Source organism: Marmota monax, unplaced genomic scaffold (assembly GCF_021218885.2).
Source record: "Marmota monax isolate L192 unplaced genomic scaffold, Marmota_monax_Labrador192_F-V1.1 WCK01_AAM20220418_F8-fsc00031, whole genome shotgun sequence".
Classification (NCBI taxonomy): domain Eukaryota; kingdom Metazoa; phylum Chordata; class Mammalia; order Rodentia; family Sciuridae; genus Marmota; species Marmota monax.
The window spans coordinates 16,019,160-16,039,204 of NW_026695197.1; the positions used below are offsets into that span (position 1 = coordinate 16,019,160).

Consider the following 20,045-nt stretch of genomic DNA (forward strand, 5'->3'; position numbering starts at 1 on the left):
AGACCCACTACATGATTACAGGTATCTGTTGTCTGTAACAGTGTAAATATTTAATTCACCAAATCATTTCAATGATTCCCTGTTTCCCTGTCAAAGGTACTCTCATAAGAGCTAGGGATATGGCTCAGTGGTACAGAACTTGCCTAGTATGTACGAAGCCCTGGGTTCCGTCCCCAACACTATTTAAAAAAAAAAGTGACTTTCATGAATTCTTTAACAAGAGTTCCTGGAAGGCAATGGCAATACACAGAACCCAGCAGGGCACAGCTCTTGACAGTCCACTGAGCACACCTATTTTCAATGATCATGAAAATAATGAAGACTCGTTTCTATAAATCTCACCAATGTTATTATTAGAAGTCTTTACTTTCCCACCACTGTTCAACATTTTCTTTGCTTATTAGAACAAAGGTATAAAAGACTAACTCACAGTTCATAATGACAAGAAGTTGGAGACAATAGAACAAAGCAGCATGGTGGAAGCCCCTCCACTTGGGACATTTTAAGTAGACAAAGAAATTGAAGATTTGGACAAAGTACATTCCTCAGCAAGTTTCTACAATAATGGGAGGCCCTCAGTGGGTCTTTTCCATCTTTCATTTGTAGGAATGGATAAATTTTTCACATAATAAATCAATCCTGGGTCTAACAAGTATGCCCCACAATACCAAAATATGGCCAAAGGAACCCAATAATAAATCACACCACTTCCTCGGGGAATATCTCTGGAGTATTAAAAGCTTCCATTGGGAAGGGTGACCACAGAAAAGGCACGTCTCACTTCTCATAAAATACACTTGGCTTTTTGTATACCCAAAACAAGCTATACATAGTTCAAAGACCTGCAGAGTGCTGGAAATTTCCAGAATTTTCCTTTTCAGAAGAATTCTATTAAGCAATCTAATGATTGAATCTAATGATGTGAAATCTTGATAAATAAGCTATTAAAATTACATTTGATTTGTAAAATCATCTCCTGTGAAGCTACTTTTAAAAAACTGATCTTGGGACTGGGTTTGTGGCTCAGTGGTAGAGCACTTGTCTAGCATGTGTGAGGCACTGGGTTCGATTCTCAGCACCACATATAAATAAGTAAATAAAATAAAGGTCCATCAACAACTAATAAAAAAAAACTGATCTAATCCAAAGTGTTTGGCTAAGGTCATACATTCTCTAATCAAAAAGAGAAAGAAAATGGTACTCATCTTCATTTAAATAATATGTGACTATCATGATCAGCTAACTCAGAATCACAGGGCCAGTTTTCAGAAAGTGGAGCAGCATCTGAAGTAAAATGGCGTGGTGACATTTAATGGGAAAAGCATGGGTCTGGAATTTAGAAGGAATGCAAGTTGGAATTCAAACTGAACTATCAACTATGTGATTGGCAGGTCTCTTAAGTGTCTTTGAATCTGTTTCTCTGAACTCAAGCTAATTTTTTGACAAGTACGGTAATGTAAGCAAATGTAACACCTAACATAATATCTGAGTGACAATGACTCAGTGACTAAGCAAGTGACAGGAAAGACTCTGAACAGGCCTGGAAAAGGCAGTGGTGTGCAGTAGTAAGACCATCCTTACTGCTTTCCAAGATCCAATGCTTGGGAAACTCTTGAATTGAGTAAAAATGTTAAGTGAGGGGCTGGGGTTGTGACTCAGTGCTAGAGCACTTGACTAGTGTGTGTGAGGCACTGGGTTTGATCCTCAGTACCACATAAAAATAAATAAAGGAAAAAATAAATAAGTCAAGTGAGCAATGTAGAGTAATATTTAGGCTGAGATTTGTATAAAAAGAATGATGCTGTATAAATAGGCCAGAGGTAAGTGCAAGCGAAGAATGACTGCTAAATTCTACTAAGAAAAAGTTGCAACTTCTATAATGTCTTTCTTTCACAGTCAAATAATACCTACAAAGTTCTAGTTTAAATAAAGAAACTTACTGCAAAGGATATAAATCTATAGCTGTCCATTTCTTCAAACACATCCATTTGGTGGCACTACGTAAGGCACTGACAATACAAATACAATTGAGACAAGGGCCCTCACCTCATAGAACTCAAAATCTTGCAACAGTTGTAAAACTAATCATAATATATAACTAGCTATCACACAACCTAAATCAATGTGTGGTGACTTTCACTGATTAATTCAAGAAATGTTACAAGGCACCTACTATGTGCCAAGACCATGCCAGATGGTAGAAATATTCAAATAAGTGATCATGGAAACCCTATTCCCAAACAGTTTGGTCTGGCAGGGGGAAAAAAAAGAGCAAGAGACTGCAAGAGCACTATGGCACAAGCTGCCATGCATAGAGGGAACATCTCAACCCAACAGAGGAGTCAGGAAGACCTCAAGGGTTTGCACCAAGTACTGAAGGCTGAGCAGGAGGTCGGGAACATGAGGTAGGAGGGGAACAGAGGCAGCTTATGCATAAGGACAATATATATCATGTTTGGAGAATGGAGAAGGCCTAAGTGGCTGGAAAATAGAATGTCTGGGAAGTAAACATAGTGCCACAGCAAAAGATCAAGAACCAGTTATGAAGGGCTCTGCAGTCTTGTTCCTACTAGATACTGGACAGCCAATGGGGGGCTTTATCCTGGAAATGTGATCTGTGTTTAAAGAGTTGAATGGGAAAGGGAGATGAGGAGAGGCTCTGGGCCAGGAGCCTGATGCAACAGTGCAGGGGAGAAGTGAGGTGGGCCTAGCATGAGGCAATGGCAATGGCCACGATGAAAAGGGAATCAATTTAAAGCCACGTCAAAAGCTGAACCAATATATTTTGGGAAGCAACTAGATGATACTAAAGCTAGGTCTCCATCTGGGAGATCAGGTAGGCAAAGTTACAGGAAGAATAGGTTTGGAGAGTAAAGATGTGATCAAGATTCGTGAGGGACCTATGGAATTTGAGGTATCCATAGAAAGTTCAGGTAGACTGTAAGTAGGTAGGTGGAAATCAAGATCTGGAACTCAGAAGAGAATTCTGGGCAGGATCATCAATATATGGCAACTTATCTTTAATCTCTGAGGGTCATGCACTACTCAGGATCTACTGAACCTATGAATTCTCCAAAAAAAAAAAAAAAAATTCACTTTCAGGAACCGTACCAAATCGCTACAGACCATTCACAGACCTCAGATTAAGACCAGCACAGGGGCGGGGGTTGTGGCTCAGTGGTAGAGCACTTGCCTAGCTTGTGTGAGGCACTGGGTTCAATCTCTGGCACCACATAAAAATAAACAAATAAAAAATAAAAGTACTGTGCCCATCTACAACTAAAAAAAAAAAAAAAAGACCAGCACAGTCAATGAAAGTAGATGATGGCATATGAAGAACGGTATCAGGAGTAGAACCAAGCACAACTGGCAACCTAAGGGCTGAACTGAGGAAGATAATCCCTGGAAAATGAGATGTGATTTAAGAGGACTCGAAGAGACCTCATGAAGTTCATTATCACCAGATGATAGATATTAAACAGAATCAAACACTGAATATAGCTATGAAGTGGACATTGGACATAAACGTGTACATAGAGGGATAAACTTTTATGTATAAAAATAACAAAATCTCTTATAGAACATGATAGTTTCATCATGAGTTGTAAACATTCATAATTCACCCTCCCCATTCTCCACTAACACCTTGCTTCCCTAAACTAAGTTATCCACAACCAAAGTTATCCATTTGGGTAATGTGTGGTGTTAGGTCTGAGTACAATCTCTGACCAAAATTAGAGTAACACCAATTGACTTGCAAAGATAATGCCCAACCTTCATGGCGAGGCGTTCAACTTTTCTTCTACCTTGCTCTTAGCTATTAGTGAATACACAAAATAATAATTTTATCTTCAATTCATAGAAGTATCAGTCAGCAACACTGTCCAAGACAGCCAGGACAGCCTCAATTAGCAATTACTTCATAACTTTCTAGAGACATCTTTTTTTTCTTCCTCGTTGGTACTGGGGACTGAACCCAGAGGTACTCTACTTCTGAACTATATCCCTAGCCTTTTTTATTTTGAGACAGAATCTCACTAAGTTGTCTAGTCTGGCCACAAGTAGCTGGAGTTATAAGTATGTGCCACTACAACCAGTTAATAAAAATCTTTTTTAAGTCTAAGATATAAAAGCTATTTACTGTCTTCAAGTTTTTAATTCCTCTGGCATATCTGCATTATTGGACAATATATTTCTTAACTTTAGATGCATACTACTATTGTTGAGACTGAACTCCTAGGGTCCATCAGTGAAGGTTATCAAGCTTCTGGATCTTTCCAAACTGAAGTCAATGTCAGAGTTCTGAGCAAAAAAGTAAGGTCAGCAGAAAATTAAAACTTGCTTTAAAAAAACTTGAATATCTATAATGGTTTATGACCACAAGCTAAATTTTTCGAATTATTTCAAATTAAAACAAACAAAAAAAACCCCTCCTTATCCCTCTTGTCCTTTTTTACATTTTCTCCCCTCTTTTTACAAGCAATATTAGCAACTGCCAATTATTCTTTCTAGAACAGAAAACTCAAGTATTTCAGTGTGTCTGTAAAAACAGACAAGGCAAGTCACCGGTAGGCCTGGGGATATAGCTCCTTGGCCTGCCTGGTAGTATTTTCCACTGAATACTCTGAAAACCAACAGTTAGGCCAATATTCTTCTCTGACTGGGGCAGCAAATATTTACAACTCTTCAGCCAGAATTAGTACTTATCTTACTAGTCACTGAAAAAATACATTTTAGGAGAATTCCCTTCTCTATCTGGAACTAAAGTCCTGGCAAAGATACAGTATGCAGTTTTAAAACGTGGAAAAACACTGTATTTATGAAGATATGAATTGGTAATAAGATCCTCCCCTTGTGTTATAACCATATCTTCAGTTTTTCCCTCCAGCTCAAACTCCATTCTAAGTTGAAAGACTTTTCTTCCAGTTTTATTAGTTTAGCAAGTGATCCTTCCTAAATACCTCCACCTTGGTCTTACCACAGCATTAGAAACCGGGAAAAATTACACTCAAAGAAAACTAGCTTCACAAAGCATCTGGCCAAAGATAACTCAATTTCAGGAGCCTCACGTGTTTATAATAAAATGCAGAAAAATAAGCTGGACTCATCTTTCCTGCCAGGTCAAATTTCTTAACTTTAAATGCATAAAACTGTGATTTAAGAAAAAAAATCAGGTAATAACAAATACAGTAAGCATGAGAGATTATTTCAGAAAAACATTTTAGAGAAAACAGTCTCCCATGGAAATTGATGTAAGGTAAACAACAGGTAAAATGCAGATCTAATAAAAAGGTAAACAAAACAAACTGCCCTTGATTTCCAAAAATAAACAAAGAAGAGATATTTTGTGTTAATGTGGTCAGGCAGCAGGCAGTATCTATCTCTAAATATTTCTTTTCCAGCTCAGAAAATACTGAATTCATTTTTAGCATCAATGAAAGATGCGCAAGAAGTACAAGAAGGCAACTGAAGCATATAGTTCATATAGTTCAGTCATATAGTCACATGTCTGTCTCTCATGGCCTGTTGGCAAGCTACACCCAACTGACTTGCTGGCTCTGTCCTTCCCATATTGGTCCTCAGGAGTTCCCTGCTGTTTTTGGTATCAGCCACAGAGCTGTCATAGCTCACACCAACCTTTCCACTATTCCACAAAACAGGTGGAATGGACTGATCTACTAATACACTGATCTAGTCACTGGCCTCTAGTGACTTCATGGCAACTCCATCCCCGTATTTTCTAACTGAATCCAAACCAGCATCATTGAAATCTCCTAAGGATCAGTTTAAGCCCATCTTCATCTTCACAATGATTCTACATTTCTATGAATTCATATTTGAATATCCTGTAGTACTCATGTACTCAAAGAAATGTGTAATTAGCTCTGTGTGTTCTCACTCCCCCTAAAACTATGAAATGTTTCAGGCACAAATCATAGGCTATTGTTCTTCCAATTTTTTTTCAATAATGTATCAATATTAGCAACTCAATTAAAATTCTCTATATTACAAAGAATATAAACAATCCTACCTGAACTGTTACAACTGCTGCTCCCTGGCATTTCTTACCACTGCTGCCTCTACATTCCAAATGTAGTGTGGTCTGTTCTTCTCGATTCATGTACTGTTTGGGCATTATATCCAACAGCTCACCATCCAGGGCAACCTGCTGAGACTCCCGAAGAGCTGCAGTTCTAAAAAACACCACCAGAAGGTAAAAGAAAGTCTTCCGGAAGGTTCTATGAAAAGTGATAAAGGCTTCCAGCTACCCCAGCCGGTACTATAACATAAAACAATTAACAAGAAGACAAAAGGTGTGTATGTGCCATGGCTTGGCCAAACCAACTCCTAGCAGACCAACTGACCAGAAAGTTAAGAAACAAGAGAAAAAAAGAAAAAGCATTCTGGTAAAGTGGCACAACTTTTTACTCAAATAAATCTCCATTTAGAATGTGTTGTATATTAATATGGCTTTTAAAATGGATCCTGAAATATACGAGAACAAAGAAGACCTCTAATTTATTCATCCTAAAGGAGTGCCCTTGGGCTGGAGATACAGCTCAGTGGCAGAGCACTTGCCTAGCGTGTGTGAGGCACTGGGTTCAATCCTTAGCATCACATAAAAATAAACAAAAATAATCAAGGGGACTGGGATTGTGGCTCAGCGGTAGAGCACTCGTCTAGCACGTGCAAGGCCCTGGGTTCGATCCTCAGCACCATGTAAAAATAAATAAATAAAATAAAGGGTATGTCCAACTACTTCTAAAAAAAAATGTTTTTAAAAAAAATAATCAAGGCATTCTGTCCATCTACAACTAGAAAAAAAAAACTTTTTTAAAAAAGAATGCCTTAATTTTAAGTAAAATAACATTTAGTTATTAGCAATTCAAACTGAAATATCAAAGACTTAAAAAAGCAAACTATGTATAGGGGATGTCAATACTGTTCTAACTGTATTTATTATTATGTTAATGGGCAGATACACAAGTATGCACACAACATTGGGATTAAAGTGTACACAATAAACATTGGGATCAAACGGAGGCAAGAAAAAAAACATCAATAAAAAATTGATTTATATGGGTTTTGTAAAAATAAGGCTTATTTAGAGAGATGCTAGGAGAATGAAATTGACCAAATTATACTGTAATATTTATGTGCACATACAAATATATAACAATGAATCTTACTGTTGTGTATAATTTACCAATAAAAAGGAACAAAAGATCTACAAAAACAAAAATAAGGCTCATTTACTATTAATAAAAGAGACTTCTCCACATACGCTCCTTACAAGAGTGTAAGCTAGCATCAAAACCTTGAACAGTGTATTCCGTGTCTACCGTGTGAACTAAAAACACTGAAGGACTTTCTCATGCGTCAACCAAGTGACTATGTCAATTTTCTAAAGAACAAAGAGTTCATAGAGCAAAGCAGTGACAAAAGAAAGCAACACTCTTTTCATCCCCACTTCCAACACCATTTTCCAGTATCAGAAAGTCTCCTCAGGGAAGCATAAGAAAATCTTGGCCAATACTGCTGTCACTCAGAAGTGCCCCCACAGAAAATAAGTCAGATTGGCAGTCCACAAGAAAAGCAAACATAATTTCAACATGAAATTCAAAGACTTGTCAAGGCTCAGTTCACCAAGTGAACTGCCTGGGCCAGTCTGGTCAAATTACCTCACGGTAAGAGCGCCCATGAGAACGCCAGTCAGGTACTAAATCATCCAGGCTGGCAAGGCAGCCAAGCCCGGGAGCATGACCCCAGAGGGCACATGGTCTTACCTGGCCTGCTGCTGCAGCACGTTCAGGTCTGTGCACACCAGCTGGGTAGTTTCCTTGTGACTCAGCAGGACAGTCGAGGAAATAACTGGCACAGGAGGCCTCATGGGATGCAGAACAAGGGGAGGTTGGGGAGCCTCGTGTTTCCGCAAGTTACTTAAGATCCTTTCTTTGGCTAAAAGAAAAAATATATTTACAAGGTAATGGGTACTAGTAAGTAGTACTATACCAAATGGTACAAAGCTGTGCTCTATTACTTTATAAAGAATGCTAGAGATCCCCAGATTGGTTCCTTAAACCACAAGGGGCCATAAAAATCATTATTTTCTGGTTCTTGTGAGTTTTGAGTAAGCACACATGAGTCTAGTAACATTCTACTAGGAGCTAGGAGCTCAGCAGGGGCATGTGCTACAATTCAATAGAATCCCTGTCCTTGAAAATTTTATAATATAATGGTAACTAAAGAGCAAAAGTTAATGATATTAAATTACTACTTGTGACAGCCTTGCATGACATACTAAGCTGTTTGGACTTGATGTTAGTGTAAAAGGGATCTAGAGAGCAGCTCTAAGCAAGCTCAAGACACAGTAGCTACCATCTAGACGATGGATGAGGCTAACAGCATAGATTCAGAGGCAAGTAGTCCAGTTAGGAGTTTAACAACACAGGGTGCGGTGGTGCACACCTGCTAATCCCAGCAGCTCGAGAGGCTAAGACAGGAGGATTGTGAGTTCAAAGCCAGCCTCAGCAATGGCTAATCAACTCAGTGAGACTCTGTCTCTAAATAAAATACAAAATAGGGCTGGGGATATAGTTCAGTGGTTGAGTTCCCCCAGTAACCTCCCCGCCCCGCAAAAAAAATAGCTTAATGCCGCCATCCAAAGACACTTTGCAGGACAGGAGAAGGAGGAATGAACATTATGGAATAAAACTAAGTGAAAAATCTAAAACTAATTCAAGATTTGAACAACAGGGCTAGAAGTATAAAAGATAAAATGAAGGAAGACATGGGCATAAAATCCAAAAGCACCCATGTTTATGCAGTCACATAGTCAGTTGGTCACTTATTCATTCACTCACTCAGCAAATGCTCTGATAGTCCAAATAAGCTGCCCAGTTCCATACAAAAGAAATAAAGGTGAATCCATACCAAGCAATTCTGCACTAGATCACACATGGTCCCAGACTGATTAATAAAATTCAAAAATCTGATATTTCTTGCACTTAATATGGAATAGTATATATAGTATGTGTCTAATAAATTTATCTCCTCTCCCTCTCTGCACCTTGCTATATATACATACCAACAGCAGGTGGAACTGAGAACACTAGGAAAACTGCTGTTATACACCAGTTTGGGGATAAAAACTGTAATAGTAAAGTTATCAGAGGAGAGAGGTCAAGGAAACTTCAGATCAGTAAGTCAACAGTACTTAAGCAACGACTACGGATTTCCGATCTCATTCCAGATGTAACATTCAACTTTCTATTCTTGTTGAGAAAAATCAAAGAAAATTTAATGGCCATAATTTTACTTGGCAGAAGGAGACTTGTATTGTTTATACCCCAAACAGATGAAAGTTAACATTCCAAAAGGATCAAGCACAGCACTGTCCTTTGTAACTGGTGTTTTTCCACTAGAACCACCACTCTTTGCACAGATGTGACAAAGCTGGACAGTCATCATTGGATAAGACTTGTGACCATCTGTGTTAAGAGTTTCTTTCAAACAACATTACAGGTGATGACTCTAAAAGACAAATTGGGGGCCCTTTCAACCCAATAAAATTTACCATGAAAGAAAAATCAAGGATAATATTTTAAATACAAAATGAAAGAGAAAAAAATTAAAATTCAGGGCATATATTGGACCACAACTGAAAAATTTTCAATCCAAGAAAATAGGTCAAGAAATATAAATCAGTGTCATAAGTATGCTCATCAAATTTTTCCTACAACCATAACAAGTTCAATCATTGATACAATCATCACCTAATCTGCTCTCCTTTGAAAAAAACCTGAAAGTTGTTATTCAGAAACACAGGCCCCAATTTTGTTTAGAACTGCAACCTGTACTGATGGTCAGAAACAAGAAGTAGGAATATTATTAAGTGGTGAACAGAAGGGTCTCAGGAGCCAGACAGCTCTGCCAGAATTCCTAGATGTGGCCCATGTAGGCAAGTTACCCAACAACCATCCTACACTTGGGTTGCTTCTTGGCTTAACAAGGAATACTCAAACTGGACTGATATGAGGACTGAGTTAATACACATAAAGTACTAGGACAGTGGCCCAAACCAACTAAGTTATTGTATTAACTCTAGAAAAGACAATTAGCCTTTTAGGGCAGTATTGGGGTACCAATGAAAGCATTACAGACACACAGGCATGAACAGAGAGCATTTACTAGTTTCCAGATCTAAACACATGTTCATTCTTCTCATCTAACTTTCAGGAGTAGAAAATGAAAATCTGAATAGTTAGGTGGAAGGCCATTTTCAAACCTTCCTCTATATATCTTCCTATACTACTTTTCTTTTCTTTTCTCTCTCTCTCTCTCTCTCTCTCTCTCTCTCTCTCTCTCTCTCTCTCTCTCTCTCTCTCTCGTACCAAGGAAACCCAGGGGTGCTATACCACTGAGATATATCCCTAAGCCCTTTTTAAATTTTTTTGTAGGGGCGGGGGTAACCAAGGATTGAACTCAGGGGCATTCAGCCGCTGAGTTACATCCTAGCCCTTTTTTGTATTTTATTTAGGGACAGGTCTTGCTTAGCACCTCACTTTTGCTGAAGTTGGCTCTGAACTCTCAATCCTCCTGTCTCAGCCTCCTGAGCCACTGGAATTACAGGTGTACATCACCTTAATTTATTTGAGATAGGGTATCACTAAGATGCTGAGGGCCTCACTAAGGTGTTAAGGCTGGCCTTGAACTTGCAATCCTCATGTCTCAGCTTCCCAAGTTGCTAGGATTACAGACATATACCACCATGTCTGGCTTGTTTTTTGTTTTTTTTTCCAATGAGTACATAACTTTTATAATAAGAAAAATATTATTATTATTATTATTATTATTATTATTATTATTATTATTTCAGGGAAAAAAGCAAAGGAAAAAGATGTTGGAGAGAAATTTTTTGAAGTATTAGATAACACTGTCAGCACCTTCATTTTGCAAAGCTTAAGCCCAGAGAGGTTCTGTTTTTGCTTTTCACACACCTAACAAGCTGTTTGAAGCAGAGCTGAAATAAGAGGAATAAGAGAGGTTTTTTTTTTGTTTATTTTCTTTTGCCTTTTTCTGAATCACTTCAGTATTCTATTCTATTATATATTATAATATTTTGGGCAACAACTGTATTTACAATTTTACTTTTATGTTCTATATTTTAAAAACATTCAGCAATTAACATTAATGTGTAAGTCAACTATAATCTTCTATAATTTTGTTAATGAAATACATCAGCAACTTTATAAGTTAAATAGGCTTTTGGTAGCCCAGCATAGAAAACTGATAATTTATAACATCCTCTAGAAACAATAGTAGACAATTCTGGAAATGTCGTCCATTTGAATGGTATAGGTTCTGGGTTCAGAAAAAAAGTATAAAAGAAAAATAGACTTTTGAATACTAAAACTATAAACCTACAATAATTACATTTGAAGTTGCATTTTACACATAGTTTCCTAAGTAAATTGAAATTTCTTTTTAAAGCATCAAAAAAGAAATGAATCATGAGCATCTCAGCTTCCTTTCCAGCTAAGTTCAGCCCTGTGTCTCAGTTTGGGGCAATGAGATATAACTGGAAAGTCTGTGAGCTTCTTGAAAGAGATTTTTAAGAAAGATTTCCCGTTCTGCTTATTGGAATGTGAATGTGAAGGGGACAGTTAAGCATAAACAGCCATCCTGAACTGGAAGTGGATGTCATCTGTGCAAACAGTGGGACAGCAAGGAAAGAAGGAACGAGGTCCTTGAAAGCTTGCAGGGGTCATGAGCCCACCCTACTGCTCTCAACTGCCTGCCTCCAAACTTCTTCTACGTGAGAGAAATGAAAATCTCTACCCAAAGCGATTTAAGTCATTTCTGGTTTGGATTCTCATTTGCAGCCTAACCTAGTCCTTAGTGGTCCTAAGTTAACATTAAACTCAAAAGCAATTCTCACCAGAGGGATAAAAGTGTGGAAAAGGTAATCCTCAATGACTCTGATGCAATCATTCATTCAGTCAGTCAGTCAGTCTTTAAAGGGGCTGATGATAATAAAACTCACCCAACAAAGGATCAGTGAAGTCCAGCTGTGCCAACAAGCTGCAGGGTATGGAATGGGATTCGAGCTTGGCCTGCATCCACACACCAACAGTTTCCTGGAACTCATGATAGATACGTTCCATGTTCAAATACTCCATCCACAGATCCTGGAATAAAACCATAGTACTTGAATTCTGACAAACTATTATTCGCATATAAAACTATACATTTAACTATAAAGTAAACCAGTAAGTTTCAATATGAGATGGTCAACTTCAAATTCTCTAGCATTAGGATAGACTGCATTTTAAATGGTCACTAATAATGTTAGCAATATTTGCAACTTCTTTTTTTAAACTGTACCATGATTAAAAAAATAACTTTTTGCCAGGGGTCATAGTGCATGATTGCAATCCCAATGACTCAGGAGGCCAAGGCAGGAGGACTGCAAGTTCAGTGTGAGCCTTGACAACTTAGCAAGACCCTGTCTCAAAATACACAATTATAAAACATAATTGGGGGTATAGCTCAGTGACACAATGCCCCTGGTTTCAATCCTCAGTACCACAGGGGGGTGGAAAAAAAAAGACCAGGTATATAGGTTGGTGCCAGAGTGCCACTGCAACCAATCACCAGCACCAAAAAATAAATTTTAAAATTTTTATCATATTTGAGGTAAGAAAAAGTTTGAACAGATGACTAGATATTTGATAGTAAGAAATTATTAATATTTTCTAGACATAAATGCTATTGGGCTATTTTATCTTTATCTTTTAAAATAACCTTTATATATCAAATGACCTCTAAGTTTACCTCCAAGATAATATGGTAGAGAGAGCAGATGGGCTAGAGAAAACTAGACACATGGAGGGAGGGGGAAAAGGGCATATCTATTACGTTATTCTATTTTTCTTGATGGCAGAATTTACTCATAAAAAAAGATAAAATAAATAAGTAGATAAAATGAGAAAAAACAAGTTCTAGTATTTTCTTTCCATATTTCAGTGGGCTATCTTGCATATTCTGAACTATATTTCTTTACTTTGGGGATCGTCACATATTAGAATGGTGGGCTACCCTGAACAACAATAAAAATGTCAGATAATAACACACACTAATGATGACTTCAAACAGCATAGCAAGTAATCAAACATAATATGGTTTTGTAGGCAATGATCTCCTTGCCCCCCTCATTAAGTGTTCCACAGTCCCAAGGATCCCTCTAATCCTAAAAATGTACTGGCTTCTTAATAAGCCACTGTTATCAAATACTAAATCATTATTTCTAAACTAAGCACAGGACAAGGCATTCCAGGATCAGAGAAGAAGCTCCAAAGTAATCCTGCACCCAATCAGGTCCTGTCTGCACCTGGACTGTTGCAGATCCTCCTGCTATGTAGACAACGCATCTCCAATCAATACCATCACCAGGTCACCCTGTCCATCTCTGCACTAAATAACTGTTGACAGAGACCGACAGATAAAGCAAATAGTGGGAGTTGCTGATGGGTAAGCAAAAGACAATTCCAGGAATTTTAGTTACAGATTAAAAAAAAAAAAAGTTGCATATTAAATGGTAAGCAAAAACTTAAAAAAAGAAAAGCAATTGATTGCAAATGCTAAGGAATAAGAATAAATGGGAAAGAACCAAGAAAGCTATGGTAAATTTTTTTAAAAAAATTAAAGTACCTATATTGTGCAAAGGTTTGCATAAGGACTTTGGATGTAGAATGTAAAGAAGAGATGAGCATGGAACAGCACTAAAAGGATTTGAGGCCACCATGATCTCAAATTTACTTTTCCTCTATCCCCAGCCTTATTTCTCTGGACCCTTACATGTTATTTCTCAGAATTCCACCTGCAGTCCTCTGCTTAATCTAAACATTCTATCACTCTTAAACCCACGTTTCCCACCCAGGCTCATTCCTGAATTCTAGATCTGTATCTCCCCTCCAGTCCAAGTGCTTGTAATATAGCAGAATAAGAAGCTCTCTGAAACCATAGGCACTTCCTCTTACTACATTCCCTAACTTGGTAAATAGCATTTCTAACTGACAAGCTAGAAATTTTGGAGTTCTTGTGTAATTAGCCCATCATAAAATCTACTGATTGTTCCTCAATATATTTTTAATTCATCCATTTAATCACTGATGGGTTATTTCGATAGCTCTCCAAATAAATACTTCAGAAGAGGGCTGCTGAAGTGGCTCAGCAGGAGAGCTCTTGCCTAGTCTGCAAGAGATCCAGCTATCCCCAAGGCTCATTTCATAGGTCTCCCACCACTGCCACCCCTCTCTGCTTCCACAGCACCCTGCATTCCACTCCCAGTCTTGATCACAGATGTGATATATGTTTAGGCCCCCATTTGATAAGAAGCTCCTTGTAAGCAGAGAGTATATCACATCTCTTTGTATTTTTGAGATTAAACTCTTGGAATGTATAAGGCACTCAGTAAGTACCCCTGGGAGAAAGGGAAGGAAAACAGCAGAACCAACAGGAGAGGAAGTATTACACATTATGTGGAAGTGGGTAGGCTTAAGGGTCCAATGGCAAGCCTCTCAAATCTTAGAGGTTCTCAAATCACATTCCAACATTGGGGTCAATGCCCAATACAGTTCAGGCTCTAGAAGAAAGGATCCAGAATAGGACAGACATGTCTCCCCCAACCTCAGCCCTATCTCAAGCTGGCCACAGAAGCTTTAAGAAACCAGAGATTAGAGGTTTGGATCTGAAAAAGGATCAAAGACATCTTTGGGTGCCAGAAAGAAAACAGCTTAGGACACACAGAGACTAGAATCAAGTGGTTCTAGAAAGGACATCAAGAAATAAACCTCTTCAAAGACAAAGGTGAGCTCCTCGTCTCCTCCCTGCAACTGACCGCCTGTGTAACTTATGAATGCTTAAAATTCTTTCCACTAATGGCTGGGTATATAGCTTGATGGTAGAATATTTGCCAAGTATGCATAAGGTCCTGCCTGGGCTCAATCCTGAACTGCAAAAAATAAAAATATTTTTAAACTTTCCCTGAGCTTTTTTATGGTAGAGATGATTGCTTAAAAGTGTTCTGCTGCTGACAATTTAAAATAAAAAAGAATACAAACAGTCAAAGAAAGACTATGTAGAAGTTGTAAAAAGCTCAAAAATGAGTTTAGGCCTCCAGGTGAAGTCACAGTGGGGCTAGAGATTCAAAAGGGAATATCCTCTCAACACAATCACTTATATATTGAGAAAACCTACAGAAATAATGACCATTCCCATGACCACCCACTTCCATATCAATAAGTGGTTTCACCCTGAGATTGTAACTATGACTGGTTCAAATGACATTCAGAAATGCTCAACAAGACAATGCCATAGTTTCACCTGCTGATTCTGCATCACTTTTGCTAGCCTGTGAATATCATAATGCTTTGGTAGAGAAGGGATATAGGTATCTCCTTTTTGAAAATTTTCATCTTCTAGCCATAATATATATACATTGAAGAGCCTAAAAGATAAAAACATAAGTTATGTGAGTTTTTAAATGTTCAGATGAAGTTTCTTACATTGCTAAGACCTCTGGCACAAGTCTATCAGGGTAAAGAAAGCCCACAATCCAGAAAATATACCAAACAACCACTACCCCTCCCAAAAAAACTCATGGTCCAGCAGTAGAGAACTGTCCCTGATCGTTAAAATCTGATGCAATAATTGCTTAAAAAAAAAAAAAAAAGGTCTAAAGAAGGGTCTTTGGGAGCTCCATTATTAACACAGGGTTAAACACAGTGTACAGAAAAAGTAACTGAAGGAGATGATTATACCACAGCCCTAGAATCTGAATTTGCAGCTTTGCTTTCCTGAACAATTCAGTCACAGTAAGCCCTAGTGTTTGGAAAAGTGAAAATAACATTTAAATGATCAAATTTTCTCTTTCAGAGACCTTTTGCATTGAAAGAACTTGCCAGCCAGAGACTCCATGGCCAGCTCCTGACTTGAGGAATTATAAATCAAACTCACTGCCATGTGTGCACCCTGTTCCCATTAAGAAGAAATAAACAAAGTCAGGCTTTAAAAAAAATTTTTTTTAAAAAACAACAACTTGATTTTCCAGTAAAAACTTTTTTAAAAATATAATTATGTTTCCTTTATTTTTGTTTTTACGAGGCACAAAGTCCACTAGCTAAGGTCACTGACATTCTGAGCAGTTGTTTCCATCAACAGAACTAGAAAAGTAGCTGGCACACACAAATGACCAGAAATCAGCACGTGGCCATGCTCAGTGAAGTGGAAGACTAGGTCCTTTACCTCCAGGGCAGGGTGTCTAGAAGTCAGACATGGAAGGGCTGTGAGGGCCCAAAGGGAAGAGGTTGGTATGTGTGTAGTTCTCGCTTCCAGTTTCTGACTCAGTGAGATAGATGGCCACTTTATAAACACCACAGGGGGTGGATTTAAGAGAGACAGAAGGAGTATCAAAGTCTTTGTTGGCTGATCTGAAATGTTCAAAGAGATTAAGCCTGGTTTTTAAAAAAATGAGTTTTCCTTCATCCAAGCAAGGGGAGAAATTATTTTGAAGGCTGAGAACAAATCCTGAGGGGCTAAGGTCAAGTAAGCCTGAGGCCTCAGTGCCAGATAAAATGCTGGCTTTCCCCACCAAGCTATTTTTGTAGTCAGAGTTAATTATTAAGAGTCATTTTTATTAAATCCTATTTATAAGATTAATATTTGGTTTATATTAAATTTATAGATGAAAGGTGAGGGAACAATGTGAATAAAACCCAAACCTACTTCCTAGTTCTCCAACCTCCCATTTTGATAAAGTTTGACCCCACCACTACCACCACCCCAGGTGGAACCCTGAATCCCACAGGGTGACTCTATGAACCACATTTATAGAGCCCAAACAGGGTCACTGATTTCTAAAGAGCTCTTCTAGAAGGCTTTAGTTGTGTGCCTGCTGTGATCAATTTCTTTTGGTTTATTTCTATGTTTACATGAAGAAACAGAAGAGAAAGAAAATACCATTGCACTTCATAAACACTGTAAGTGGAAAATGCAATGTCTTAAATAAAACTGTATTTAAAATTGGCAAAAAAAAAAAAATAAGGAGAAATAGAAGAGGTTGTCAACACCGATTATCACTCAGATTCCCGCTATATCCAAGTGGCTGCATCACTTCTCTCTTGAGGAACATAAGGGAAAAACATTTCAATATGCCAATATGAATCAAAGCATGTGGATTCAATCTCACAGGAGTAAGAGTAACATCTAGAGACTGAACCACAGCTAACTGTGCCAGCCCAGGACCCACGCTGCAAACAACAAAGGGAAACTGCTAAATGACCATCACACCTCACGAGTTCTGTGTGCAGTTCTGGAGAAGTCAGGTAACCAGGGGTGACATCCTGGCTCTCTGGTAGCCCTTCACTGCCCTCTGCTGGAACACGGATGGCCTTGCTCGCAGCATGGTGGAAATCGGCCACCTCAGTCAGGCGTCTCTTCATGTCTTTCAACAAGTTGATATGAACAGGACTTTGAAAAAACCTTCTTCCAATACAACCATCTATGGGTAACCTTAAAAAATAAAAGCACAGATCTATAACATTTCAACACAAGATCCTCTTTCTATTTGGCAGTCAATCAGCTAGGCAAGTTACTATGGCTGGATCCACACACCACTAAATCAATACCTGTTACTTCTACCTCAAAGGATATTTTGAGGATGCCACAAGATATGTACAGTAGTGTCTCCTCATTCATAGTTTCGCTTTCAGTGGATTCAATTACCTACAATCAACCCTCGTCCAAAAATATTAAATGGAAAATTCTAGAAATAAAAAATGCTTAGGTTTAAAAGAATTTTATTTCAGTATATATTCAGTATAATGGTCCTAATGCATTATTAGTTATTGTTACTCTCTTACTGTGCCTAATTTATAAATTAAACTTTACCATAAGTATGTGTGTATATAAGGAAAACAGCATATCTATTGTTCAGTACTATCCATGGCTTCAAGGACCCACAGGGGATTTTGGAACATATCCCCTAGAGAGAAGGTGGAACTATATATGAAAGTACTTTTAAAAAGAATAAAGTCAGCATGATGGCACTGCTGATGCAAGAGGATCAAAAGTTCAAGGTCAGCCTGGGCAACTTTCTGAGACCCTGTCTCAAAATCAAAAATAAAAAGGGCAGGGAAGGTGTGTGTGGTGGTTCATGTCTATAATCCCAGCAACTCCAGAGACTAAGGCAGGAAGATCACAAGTTTGAGACCAGACTTAGCAAGGCCCTAAGCTACTCAAAATACCCTGTCTAAAAGACCTTGCCCAAGTCCCACAGTGGTCACACACGGAGCCTCTGTTTGAAGAAGTTTCTTTCCCTTTACCATCTCCAGAGGTTTAAAGCACAGAGTCGGAGTGTGGGACAAAGAATGGTAAAGAAAAGCTGCTTCAAGATACCTCAAACTCAAAAAAGATCTATTCTAATAAATTTTAAACAGAGAGTGAGGAAGACTTCTAGTTTAAAGTCACCAAAGAATGATGCTGATTCACACTCCACTGTAAGAGCACAGTCTCAGGAATGGACTCACAGGTACCGTACCCATATTGTGGTCCTGGGCGGTGAAGATACAGGAGGAAGAACTTCTGCCAGATGAGTGGCAGAAGAGGATGATCAGAAGGTGTGACCAGAGCCTGGTGGGCCCAGCGATAAATCAGCAGCCTCTGTAGGGACGGGACGATCGGGAGCTTCAGCTGGGCCTGGGCTTTCTACAACAAAGAAGAAGCTTTAGCTAAGAAACGGACACAGACAGTTTACTCTAAGTGACCCAAATGCAATACTAAACATTTTGTTTTCAATTCAATAAAAAAAAAAAGTCACACAAAACTCACTTCTCCAGCCCACTCACTGCCACATTAACCTCCTTGGTAGCAAGGCACATGCAGCAACTTTTTGCTGTCAAGACATTTCACAGACCCCAGAACCAAAATGGGTCTTAAGAGTCATCTAGTCTAAACTAACTTCTATTTATGAAATTCTCTTGCATGAAAAATATTATAGAGCAAGGCCATAGAATGATATGAAAAATCAAACAAAAGTCAATCTCACTGTCAAACTCTATCAGTCTTTTGAAATTTTAGATTTTAAAAGGACTTCTAAGAATACTGAATTCCTGGAGAGGCTCTGAAACTCAAAAGCAAACTCAAAATATATACTATGGCATCTAAAACAGACAGTCTTTAATGATAACGATATAAATAAAACCATTAATTTAAATTAAAGGAAAAAAAAAAAGAAGATGGTCTTTAAATCCAAAGCCCTATTTCAGTCTTTCTCACACATTAGTGAGCCTAAGAATCAGTTAGGGAGTTAAAAAGAAATTCCTGGTTACAATTCAGACTCTCAAAAGCTGGGATCAGGAATCTAATTTTTAACAAGTTTTCAAGGGGATTCTGATGCACCTGGGAGACAATGGCAATTGCTTCAAGAAAACAGCAATCCCCTTCACTTGAGCAATGAACACACCTCTAAGTTATTGAGTATGAGGCCAGTTGCTAAATGAACTTTGGGAAGCCAAGTATACACTTCAATTACACAAATGTTTTAAATACTGGTTGGGTGTTTGGGATTTCCAAATATTCACAAGAAAAGAAAACACAGAAGTTCACATGTTAAGGTGAATCCCAAATCCCTCAGCACCGCAGTGTAAGCCACCCCACCACTCGAATGCAGAACTACTATTTGCACCTTCAGAGCTTGGTCAGGGGTAAAAGCAGAGTTTATAACCAATTCCCCTTCAACAACTCTTCTGAGCTGGGAGTCCTCTTCAAAGATGGATTCCATGTTCAGCACAATCCATGCAAACCAGACCTATGATGACACCAGAGAAAGGGGAAGGAAATGAGCCACTAACTCAACTGATACAATCATCCTGAGTTGAAGTTAAAATCTTTGCTAAGGCTGGGGCTGTAGCTCAATGGTAGAGCACTTGCCTAGCATGCATGAGAGCCTGAGTTCAATCCCCAGCACTGCAGGGAAAAAAATG

General features: G+C 38.3%; 1 protein-coding gene across 1 annotated transcript in view; it reads right to left on the bottom strand.

Annotated features, from left to right (window-relative positions):
- Positions 1 to 20,045, bottom strand: part of Epg5 (ectopic P-granules 5 autophagy tethering factor) — a 101,999-nt gene that overhangs the window by 35,267 nt on the left and 46,687 nt on the right. Inside the window, exons 21-27 of the mRNA XM_046428317.2 lie at positions 19,748 to 19,870; positions 18,602 to 18,768; positions 17,353 to 17,574; positions 15,388 to 15,511; positions 12,047 to 12,191; positions 7,788 to 7,959; positions 6,032 to 6,194 (exon numbers count right to left, since the gene is read on the bottom strand). Of these exons, the coding sequence (XP_046284273.1) occupies positions 6,032 to 6,194; positions 7,788 to 7,959; positions 12,047 to 12,191; positions 15,388 to 15,511; positions 17,353 to 17,574; positions 18,602 to 18,768; positions 19,748 to 19,870 (1,116 nt within the window). The remainder of the gene's footprint in view (positions 1 to 6,031; positions 6,195 to 7,787; positions 7,960 to 12,046; positions 12,192 to 15,387; positions 15,512 to 17,352; positions 17,575 to 18,601; positions 18,769 to 19,747; positions 19,871 to 20,045) is intronic.